General features: G+C 41.1%; 1 protein-coding gene across 2 annotated transcripts in view; it reads left to right on the top strand.

Annotated features, from left to right (window-relative positions):
• Positions 1-11,961, top strand: part of bcar1 (BCAR1 scaffold protein, Cas family member) — a 32,747-nt gene that overhangs the window by 17,664 nt on the left and 3,122 nt on the right. For both annotated transcript variants that reach the window (XM_040026632.1, XM_040026631.1), the window contains exons 3-7: positions 4,627-4,776; positions 5,462-5,557; positions 7,359-7,733; positions 8,985-9,854; positions 11,139-11,228. In XM_040026632.1, the coding sequence (XP_039882566.1) occupies positions 4,627-4,776; positions 5,462-5,557; positions 7,359-7,733; positions 8,985-9,854; positions 11,139-11,228 (1,581 nt within the window). The remainder of the gene's footprint in view (positions 1-4,626; positions 4,777-5,461; positions 5,558-7,358; positions 7,734-8,984; positions 9,855-11,138; positions 11,229-11,961) is intronic.

Raw genomic sequence — 11,961 nt, 5'->3', positions numbered from 1 at the left:
AAGCTCTTTGTTCAGTTCAGGGAAATGTTGTACTGTGTTCTTAATGTCCTACTAAGAGTTCAGTACTTTTCTTCATGAATACACAGTCATAGAAAATCCTCACAAACAGCAGTCTAGGACCCAACAACTTGATATGATCTTTCAGAACAAGGTCAGACAATGCATGATCCACCCAGCAAGTTAATATCAAGTTAATATAAATGACCTTAAATATCAGTGAAGTCAAAAGTGTTTCAAATAGGTGTACCTAATTAAAGTTTGTGTAGGCTTTAATAACAGAAGCAAGGCATAATAATATATTAATATTATCTACCACACAATTAACCAGATTCATTTGTGAAAGATACATATGCCATTATATAAATAATGTCATATTTATATGGGAAATAAAATTGTCTTACACTTTGGTGATCATTTCCAACTAGCTCTTAAACTTTGGTCTTACTTACATTTCAGTGTGCTGTAAGCTTCAAGTGGGATATGTTTGGATCAGTAAATCTTTGTCACTTTGTGCTTTGTTTCCCTTTTATGTTGTGAAGGCAGCTGAGACTTTAGTAGTCTTATTTTCTAGTGTGTGTGAAAGCAGACTGAGCTCCTATAACAACTCGATGCTGTAGATTTATGTACAAAACCAGCTCTCAAAATTAGGATTTTGTGAGAGTAAAGCTTTGAATGTGAGCAAACCCCAGAGTCATGTTATGAGCGGTGCATTACTATCCAAAGTTTTGGAATGACACATTCACTTATAGCTGAAATTTTAATATAATGCACGCATTTGGCTTTGTAATATAAATAAAATTACAGCAGAAATAGAGACTGACTATAAAGTACAAAAACATTCAAACGTTATAAATTGTTAATAGGTATATGGGCAAAGACAGAAGAGTATGGAGACAGCGATCCCCTTCTTTATGGACACGAAAAGTATGGCTATACTATGATTAATATGTGTGGAGGCAGGAAGTGGAAATCTAAGTATATCCTGGATCAAGGCTATCAGTTCTTTCCTGTTCTCTCCCTCTGAATCTCTTTGTACACACAGACCCAGGATATGACTTAAGAGTGTTAGACACTTCAGACGTAATAGACTGAAACTATTAGAATTAGACCAATACTGAGCTGCTATAAGCAAGGGCTATGAGTCCTGTGTTGTACTCCAGTCTTGTATGAGTTTCCAGAGACGCTGAGCACTTGTTGGCCCTTTTGCCTTCACTCTGCGGTCCATCTCATCCCAAACATCTCAACTGGGTTTAGCTCAGGTGACTGTGGAGGCCATCTGGTGCAGCACTCCATCTCTCTCCTTCTTGGTCAAATAGCACTCACACAGCCTGGAGGTGTGTTTGGGGTCATTGTCTTGTTGAAAAATAAATGTTGGTCCAACTAAACGTAAACTAGACAGGTTGGCATGTTGCTGCAGGATGCTGTGGTGGCCATGTTGGTTCAGTGTGCCTTCAGTTTTGAATAAATCCCCAATAGTGTCACCAGCAAAGGTGACAATATAACCTTATTTAAAACAAAAAGAAAAAGAAGATTCCTTATACTTGGAACTGCTGGAGACTGTTGTGTATTTCTAAAGGTGCTCAAAATTTGTCGGTAACAGCCCATCCAATCCACAAATCCACACATGCAGAGAGATCAAACTACAGATGTCTTTAAACTAAGTTATGTGTTATAATGAGCAATGACACAGGGAAAATGTATTGAAGAAACAAAGGTGCAACAAAGCAGAGAAAGTCATGTCACCCACTGAAATCCATCAGTAAGTAGGAAACAAACCTGCCATTTAGTGCAAATTAATATCAGCTGGTTCAGTCCCAACTGAAGGCCTATAAAAGGGTGTCTCATTATTACCAAGGTGTTCAACAAGACAAATGTGCAGAGACATTCTTGATAAAAAAAAAAAAAATCTGCTCTTCAGGCCTTAGTGGCTGACATGTGGCACATTAATGTGGCATCAAATAGTATTTAAAAAAAATGTACCAGAAATGATGTCATAACTACTCCATCCAACAATTTAAGACAATGTAACACAAATATCTGAGACAAGTGTCAGATATATATACTATTTAATGAGCAGAGTTCTGGGATATTTTTTTGCATATTTTATTGTGAATCTCTTTTCTGAGACACACAGTAACACAATGGAGAACATGGTGAGAGGCCAGGATAGATTACAGTGTGGAGCAGCTGAACATGTCCACTAGCTCAAACAGACCACACAGACTTCCATCTGGACCTTGCCCTGTTTTATCCACTACATCTTTTTAGATTCTGCAAAATAAGTGGTCATATAGATTTGAACATTTTTGATTTGAACAGTTAAAATTGCCCTGTATTTGATGCAGATACCAAGATTTCAGTCTGCTTTTCCTTCTAGCAACACCCTGGTTTCTTTTTATGCAGTCTTTGCTCTTCAGCATAAAGCAAAGAGCAGGAAAGAGAGAAAAGGGAAAGAAGGAGAAGAGGAGGGAGGGGCATTGCTCGAGCAAGGGTCATCAGTTGAACAATGATTTCTGGGATGAATCATCTACATGGCACAAAAGCCTAGCTTGTATCACACATTGCCCCCTGTGAGTTTATGTCCATTTAGGCATGCAAAAGAATTCCCCTTCAGTGAGTCATCATAGCTGAATTTGTGCAAAGGCATTTTATTGTTGGTCAGTGTGATCTGTGATGATGGGGACAGTGATTTAGGTGTCCATGAGGGTTTTAGGACAGTACATCTGAAAGTAGCCACTGAACAATATGAAGGAAACGTGGCAACATGCAGTATATAACTATTGTTCAGGAGTATGTTTAGGGGAAGCTGCCGACCTCTGTTGGTGCAGGGTAGATCTGCTGTTAGGTTTACTCCTGCTGACTACATAAGGAAACATCCTTTACAAGTGTAAAGCATCAGTTTTACTGTCAAGGTTCCACAGGGAGTGGACTCAAACAAAGGACCCAGTAACCTTTATTTAGATTTCCTGCTCTGGTCTAAGATATGAATGTCAAGGACAGAAAACAAAGTAAATAATCCAACTCTCCAGAAAGCTCACAGGGATGAAACACAAAGAAGAAACTCCAAACAACTAAACAAAATGTCAACAGAAGTTGGCATAGAATCTGAATATAACCAATACAGAACTATAAATATCTGTGAGACTTTTGGGAGAGGAATGTTGTCCCATTGTTAACAAGCACCTTAAGTCGACTTTGTTTCCCAAAAGAATTTCAAATTTCTTTCATTTTAAATGAACTTTGGTCCGGAGAAAACAGCAGGGTGTCTGGATCGTGTTCACAAATGGCTTCTTCGTCTGCTTTTGTGGATGGCACAGTGAACTGTGTTCACAGGCTATGATTTCTGGAAGTGTTCCTGAGCCCATGCACTGATTTCAGTAACCGAATCATGCTTGTTTTTAATGCACTGCTGTCTGAGGGCACAAAATCATAGCATCCGGTACTGATTTTTGACCTTTTTTCCCTTGCACACAGAGATTTGTCCAGATTCCTGGAATCTTTTGATGATGTTATGTATTGTAGACGATGAGATAGTCACTGTGAGGAACATTATTCTGAAACTGTTTTACAATTTATAGATGCAGTTTTTTGCAGATTGGTGAACATCTGCCCAAATTTATTTCTGAGGAACTTTGCATGTCTAAGATATTCTTTCATGTTACTGACGTCTTGCTAGTTAGCCTAATTGGTTGCAAAATTTCCCTCCAGCTGCTTCTTTTTAGTGCCAACTACCTTTGCAGCCTTTTGTTGCCTCCATCCCAACTTTTTTTTGACATTCTGCTGCCATCAATTCAATTCAGCTAATATTTTTCATGAAATATAAAATGTTGTAGTTTAAATATTTGGTATGTTTTCTCTGTTGTGAATAAAATATTGGATTTTGGGATTAGCTGATGCTGCTTTTATAGATTTCACACAGGGTCTCAACAGGTTTCAAATTAGGTTTGTAGCAGTGTCTGTTACTCAAAGTCAGTGTTCTCTAACCTTGAGTCTGCTACTGCTGTTCTTGAGTGTTTATAGTGGAGCAAATGACATTTTTTGGTTCAATGCTGATGTTTTAACTGTGCCACTTTATTCAGGCGGTATGTGTGGGGCTCGGTGTGTTCTGATATATCCAGCACATGGAAATGTTGTGGAAATAAAGAGGAACGAATGGAGGAGGGAAGGATGAAAGGACAGCAGAACGGTGCTTTTGCTGTGCTATATTGAACAGCTGTTGTGGTTTCCCAGCCTGGCTGGTTGACTCTATAGTCAAACCACATAATACACAGTTTAAACAGGCAAACAATGGGGCACTCCGGTTCCCACGACAACTATGACTGAGCCATTGCACTGTTTTTATTGCCCCATGTGCATCTGTGTGTCGGCAGCATGTTTTGATGAGACTGAGCACCCTTTAGTGTCTGTTCATTCAGTGTAAAGAAGCAGCAAACAGATAAGGAGTTAATCTTTGTTTGTGCTGAAATATTTTTGTTATATTTAAAGATTTAAAGATTTTCATGGTCTGAACTGAATATAAATTATCTCTGGCTGTGTTATCAGATTAATGTTTGTCATACAACTACAGCTCTCGGTCATTTTTGACTGACACACCTGCCTCTGTGCTCTCTGTGCTTTTGCATTCAGGTGGTAGTTCCTACCCGTGTTGGACAGGTGTATGTGTACGACGCAGTGAAACCAGACCAGGATGAATATGACGTTCCGCCCAGACTTCAACCTCCAGCTCAGCCAGACATATATGACGTGCCGCCCACCCGGCAGCAATACAGCACACAGGTGAGGCTGCTCATTGTATGTGTGTGTTGTTGTTATCACACAGAAGCTATCACACGTTTCCAGGCAATCATCACGGTCCTTCAATTTTGCTTTAATAGGTTATTAAATAGGTTATTAAAATGGAATTAAACACACACACACACACACACACACACACACACTATAAGTCAGTATATAGAAATTCCAATGCACAGCTTTTACTCCTTTATTCCTAGCAGGTCATTATTTTGTTAGCAGTACTACTACAACAGTAATACTGTTGTATTACTCACTGGTTTGGCTGGACATTCATTTGGTTTCCACAGACTCAGTAGTAACTGGCCAAACTCCTGATGGAACTGATGGACATGAGCAAATTCCCGCCCTTAAATGCTCTGCTAGGTCTTTAGCTGCAGCTGTCTTTAGTTGCTGTTGTGTGTGGGTCTCTTCATTTTTGTCTTCAGTAACAGAAAAGTTTCTCTGTTTTGGCTGAAATGAGGTGACTGACTTTGCATTAATGGATTCCTTTGCCTCAACAAACTCATGAGTAACTTTTTCAGTGGCTTCCTTCACCCCACAGCTTCAAACTGCAAACAGTTACATTCTCTTGCTTTGAAATGAGCTCAGCTCAGTCTGCAGCAACTATAAGTAATTATGATGCTATTTATTTATATAATAATTATGTCTGTCTCTTCTAAATGTTTAGGTGTATGACACTCCTCCCATGGTGATGAAGGGTCCCTCTGGTGGTCAAGATATATATGACACCCCTGCAAGCAGTGAGAAGAACCCACAGCAGATGGTAAGGATTTCGATTTGGGAGTTATCATGTAATATAACCATCTTACTGTCTTTCTGTAATTGTTTGATGCTGTGTTTGTGTGTGTATGTCATAAGATATGACATAATCATTGGAAATGTACCCCCATTGCATCGACAGGGAAATAATTTTGGTAGTTTGATAACCTGTAGTAGACGTGCCGTACATTTCTGCAGTATTCAACTAAACAAAGTAGCTTGCACTTCACTCAGACTGGCTGTCAGTGCTGCAGAACTTTCTGCTGAGCTCAGTCCTGTCTGCGTGTTCAGACAGGTCGTCCTCCAGACTCTGCTCTTTACAACAGTGGTCCCTTTAAAACATAATATGGTAAATAACAGATAAAACCTGTAATATTTAAAACATAACCTTTTCAACTCATCTTTGATGGATGTCAAACTGAGTGGCACAGATTTCCCACTAGCAACAAGACTAACTGATTTTGAGTTACGATTTGTTTAGGAAATGACGTCAGTGTGTCACTGAGTAGGCAAATCAGCAAATGAAGTCTAACTTAGTGAAAATAGTTCAGTTTTGCTAAAACAGTGATTGATTCTATAAATGTTTTTACGGCACTGCACTGGGTTCAGAGAATTCTTTTCTTTTTTTAAAAAAATTCACAAATTGTCACCAGTGTAACTCGTTGTCTTCTGTGTTCTGTTGGCTCTTTGACTCACATTCTCCAAACTGTATTTTAACTGTGCTGACCTTTATTCCATATTGCACCACAGGTAACAATGGAACTAGTTGGAACTAGATTAGTTTGAGGAGTGCGACTGACATGAGCGCACTTGTACCAGAAACCTTCTTCTGTTCATTTGAAAGTATGCAGAATGCTGCGATTAACAGCATTCTGCATACTTTCCAGCTTGACTGCTCACAGTTTGAAGAGTGTTGCTGTCTGCCCGGGTGCAGCTGTTAGCAGGTGGCTGTGTAAACCTTACAACGAAGAAGCAAAAACAGAGCACCCAAAAACACAGTAATAAAAAAAGTATGCAAACAAGCATGAGTAGCAATCAAAGGCATCCTGTTAAAACATCTTTAATTTGTTTCTAATATGGATGCTAACAAAATGTAAATTACCGCCTCCTGACTGAAGAGCTGCATCTCCGAAAGTAAGATGTCAGGGTCGTGATGATCGTGCGATATTCTCACCACTTATTATTATCTTACAAGAATGCTGCAGCCATGCAGTTCAGGTCTGCCACTTAACCATGTTTATAGTGGATAAAATTAGTCCTGAGGATGCCAGGATCAGGCCAAATTGTCAGCCATCTGATCTGATCTGATCTAAGACATGAATCCATACATGAAGAAGCAGGCCCTGATGTCTGTTTCTGGGATTACAGGAACATGCAGAAAGCATGGAGGCAGCCTAAACCTGCAGAAGAGCCACGAGAAGCTCTGTGCACGTTCAAAAGACAACTTGTGGATTTTGAAGACTTTAAAGACTCGCTTCAATTATTGATCATATCGATAGATTTTTTTTTAAAACTGCAATTTGTTGAAAGCTATTTGTTAAACATTATTCACTTCGTTATTTTTTAAAGTACTTTCCTCAAAGTGCCTAAAATGTGTTCATATTACTATATGAAATCATGCACCACGTCGCACATACCATTACAGTTGATTAATTAAATCTGTTTAAAAGTGTGATTAACACTAATCAGTGCAAGGAAGAGATAAAAGCAGTTTTATTCACACATTATAATAATAAATATGACACTTGTCTTAATGAGATCTTTATAAGATAAAGTGTTTTTACAAGACTTCTCTGTCTCTTCAGGTTTATGACTTCCCCCCGTCAGTGAGTAAGGATGTCAGTGATGTTCAACCAATCAGAGAGGAGACGTATGATGTGCCACCTCACTTTGCCAAACTAAAGCCCCAAGTCCCCATCACTCCGGGCCCGTACTTACACAACAACCTCAGCAGCAATGATGACGAACCGCCAATTCCAGAGGATGTGTATGATGTCCCGCCCCCAATCCTGACTGATAAGCATTATCATAGGGACAGGAGTGGGGCCAGTCAGGCCCCTCAGCAGATCTATGACATCCCAGCTGTACTGCGTGTTGGCCAGGATGTCTATGACTTCCCCCGGGAACGAGAGGAGACGGGGGAGAGGGCTGAGCAGAATGTCTATGACGTGCCCCCACAGGTATGACAGCTACAGGGCCGGCTTGTTTAATCGCATGAAATCAAGTTTGTGTAAGATGTTCCATCATCATCATCATCGTCATCGCTATGCAGAGAGCACTGCTGGCTTTGTGACTCTGGTAGCGTGATGCTGTTGTGCTATTCAGACACACAGGAGCTCACTCTTCAGTTAATGGTCTCGACAGCTTTATTCATGCAGACCCACAACAGTGACAGACAGAGCCGCGGTGCTTGTGTGATATTAATCACATGCATCGTTGGACAGTATGTTAAGTGGTGTATAATATATGAGGTTGAACTTGTGGTTATTTTAATAACTACTTTAATAATTCAAAAGGCTGCATCCTATAAGTAGCTGTGTCAATGCAGCGATACACACACACACACACACACACACACACACACACACACACACACACACACTGTCTTACTTTTAAAATGAAAATGAACGGCTCCAGCTGCTGTATGATGCTGCAGTTATGATAAACTCAGGTTTATCTCACCAAGAAGCTCAACATTGTGTACAAACCCAGGAGTTTAAACATTAGTAGTGTGTTAACCTGACCTGAAAACATAGTCTTCATTGAAGGCTTAACACAAAATAGCATTTCAGTTATCGTTTATTCATTTTAGGCTAGAATTAATGTGAAGTTGTAGAGCCAAGTTGATAACAGATGTATAAAAGACATGTAGTCATATGTTGCATGCCTATAATGTGATGTGACTAGGTCGGACTTATTAAGGCTGCCATTATAAGTCGTGCCACGACTGCACATTCATGCATGAAGCCTACACTTAAGATGCCATCAGATTAAATGAATAATACACCCCACTCTTGGCAGTAAATCCAGCCGTTATTAAAAGCTGCTGTTTAATCCAAGCTGTGACTGCTGTTCAGCTAGCGTCTCTGCTGTCTGGCATTGCTCGTGGTTTCTAATGAAGGGCTGCTTTGCAGGCCTGCTGGTTTTCACAATTTTGTAATTGTCAGTTTAACTGTGGATCAGTTGATTTTTTTTTTTCTACTCCTCAGTCATTTGCAAATAATTTTCTGTTTATTATTCCTTTTATTCTCTCTGTAATAACGTGTATGTATTGTTTTATTTATCTATTTATTTAGTCTTGTTTCCTTGTAAAAAAAATAATAAGACCATCAATGCATGATTGTTTTACTGATGAAACTAACACAGTTAGCTTAGCACACAATCAGGAAATGGGTGACTTGATTCTAATGCTACGCTAATGCGTTTTGCAGGTTGTACGTGATGCCCAGTCAGCCAGTGAAGAGCTGTCCATGTCTTTCAAGCGGCTGTCTGCCTCAAGCACAGGAAGCACAAGGAGCAATCACTCTGCTTCTTCATTAGATATGGTTCCTGTCCGCGACACCACCTCGCTTCCTGCTCCTGGCTCCGTTCCAGGGAAACCCCTGGTCTTGGAAATGGATCAGGCCATGGAACGTCTGTCTCGTCTTCAGCAAGCTGTTGAGTCCAGTGTTTCCTTCATGATGTCATTCATCACAGGCAACTGGAGAAGCCCGGCTCATCTTGAAGGAAACCTCCCAGCCATTCATCAGGCTGCCGACAGGGTGCGTACCACTGTCCGAGATTTCTTAGAATTTGCTCGAGGCGCCGTGGCAAATGCTGCCCAGGCCACAGACCGCTCACTGCAGGCCAAACTGGGCCGCCAGGTCGGGAAGATGGAGGAGATCTTCCAGAATTTGATTCGACATAGTCAGAGCTTAGACGCTATTTCTTGGTCACACGCAGCACTCACAGCACCACTGCCGGGAGGGGATGACTTAGATCGACTGATCATGACGGCGCGAGGTATCCCTGACGATGCCAAGCAGCTTGCTTCTTTTCTCCATGGCAACGCTTCACTGCTCTTTAAAAAGACCACTCGCCAGCAGCAAATGCCTCTTCCTCCTATCCCAGGGGAGCTTAGTGGTCACACAACAGGATCTGGAAGTGGAAGCTATCAAGGAGGGGAGAAAGTGAACATTCAGTCACGGCCCCTTCCCTCCCCACCAAAGTTTACTGCTGCAGAAGAAGAGGAAGGTGTGGAGAGACCATATGAGACCACAGAGGAAGGATGGATGGAGGACTATGACTACGTACATCTGCAGGTACACACAGACACAGATTTGAGCCCTTTACAATAACAGGAATCACTTATTAGCTTGGCAGTGTGACTGTATGTTTACATTAGCACATTTAGAAAATCCGCTCAGATTTGGCACTGATTGTACCAGAGCTCCCAAAGCTCCACAGAGCTGAGATACATCTGAAGCATCTGCTAATGATTCAGTTATAGGAGGCTGGTGGTAGAGAGAGACAGCCTACGTATATAAATAACATAAGCAGAATCGTATCAGTTCACCATTTTTCCTGCTTCTACAGCAGCTACTCACTACTGCTGGCTTGAGTGTCCCAAGAGACTTACTGTTTCAGTAGTCGTCAGGTCCAGTCACTCGGCCATAATGGTTTCAATCATTGTTTGGTCTTTAAACTTGTCTGTTTGACTACAGGGACTTAATGTTTGCTGCACTTAATTCCTAAAACCCCCTGCATGTCCGAGACCATCACATGAAGCCTTGCTATGAGTCACGAGTGTTTCCCTGCAGAAACGAAATGTCAAATCAAGGCTCTGTGTAAAAAAAGTCTCCTCTGTAATTGCAGCTTTAACTGGTACAAGCGTGTGAATGAATCTGAGTTTTCTGTGAGCAGCTGCTCTCCATTTCCTAAAACGCTCTGTGGTTTATGGGAGTCACAGTGGTGCAGTCGTTAGCACTGTCTCTCCACCAGAGAGAGAACTGGGCTCATGGCAGATTCCTACCTCTCCCTGAGCCCAGTTCTGCTGGAGGTTTCTTCCTGTTAGTAGGGAGTTTTTCCTTCCCACTGTCGCCAAGTGTTTGCTCACAGGGGGTTGACTGATTGTTGGGATTCTCTATGTATTACTGTAGGGTCTTTACCTTACAATATAAAGTGAGTAGAGGCAACAGATGTGATTTGGTGCTGTATAAATAAAACTGAATTGAATTGATCACACTTTGGTTCTGACCACTTACACAGCCATGACTTAAGAATTATTCTTTACTGTGTTTGCTATGGTATGTCACATTGTTTGAAACAACACTTCCGGAAAAAATACCAAATACTCATTAAACAGTGAAAACATTACAAGTGAGGCTGTAAGACTGTACTACACTTTTTTCTAATCAAAGAAGTCTCTGACAAGTATTTTAGCAAGACTAAGAAAAATATAAGAGGGAAAATGGTGCTCCAGCACTGATCGATCACTTCCTGTTTGTCACCAACAAAGACGTGTTTTAGATTGAGTGGTGTGTGTGTCTCTATGGGTGGGTGTACATGTAGTGTACTAACTGTGTGTCTATATGCTGATCTGTCAGGGAAAGGAAGAGTTTGAGAAGAACCAACGACAGCTGCTGGAGAAAGGCAACATTATCCGAAACAATAAGACACAGCTGGAGCAGCAGCAGGTACGTGTCTGTAGGACACCTCAGTGTGAGGACACTGGAGGAGCTGAGGATCAAAACACCGAGCTTCGGTGGACCATCTGCTTCTCCTCGCAAGCTGCCTCCTGTCTCCTACGCTACACCTCTACCTTCACTGTACCTTACTGGTTCTTACATTTCTTTGACAAAGTCAGACCAAATAACAGTAAACAAATAAACTGCTTCAGTGGTTCTTAATAACTGAGGGACAAATGACCTCCAACACCAGCTCACACACACACACATACACACACACACACACACTGTACATTTGTTACAAAGCTTTGAACTGTGTATGAAATTCTTTTGATTTGGATTTGGATTCATCACTACAAGTGACCCACTGGAGGTGGGAGTGCGAACTTTCACATGGCAACAATGAACAAAGGAAACCGACAAGCTTCGAACACAACCCAGATTTCAGTGCAAACGCCATTGCTCCAAATTGTTTACACTACAGCCCGCATTCATTTAATTATTCATTATTTATTATACTCTGTGCACTCTCTGCCTGCAATTTAGACTCATCAGTTAATCTAACCTCCCTGATTTGTAAGCCAGAGTTACGGAGGGCCGTGAAAATGCAGAGCAAATGTCACACAGAAAGGCCCTAACTGAGCAGGACTGTTTGCTGCTCCAGCAGCCAGCAGCGTTGGCCAACATATGATTTTTCACTTTTAGCTGTTGCTTGCTGAAATAGAAAACAGTACGAGTTTTT

The sequence above is a fragment of the Simochromis diagramma genome, unplaced genomic scaffold, assembly GCF_900408965.1.
Source record: "Simochromis diagramma unplaced genomic scaffold, fSimDia1.1 OVJJ01000293.1, whole genome shotgun sequence".
NCBI lineage: Eukaryota > Metazoa > Chordata > Actinopteri > Cichliformes > Cichlidae > Simochromis > Simochromis diagramma.
This window is presented reverse-complemented; position numbering and strand designations above follow the sequence as displayed.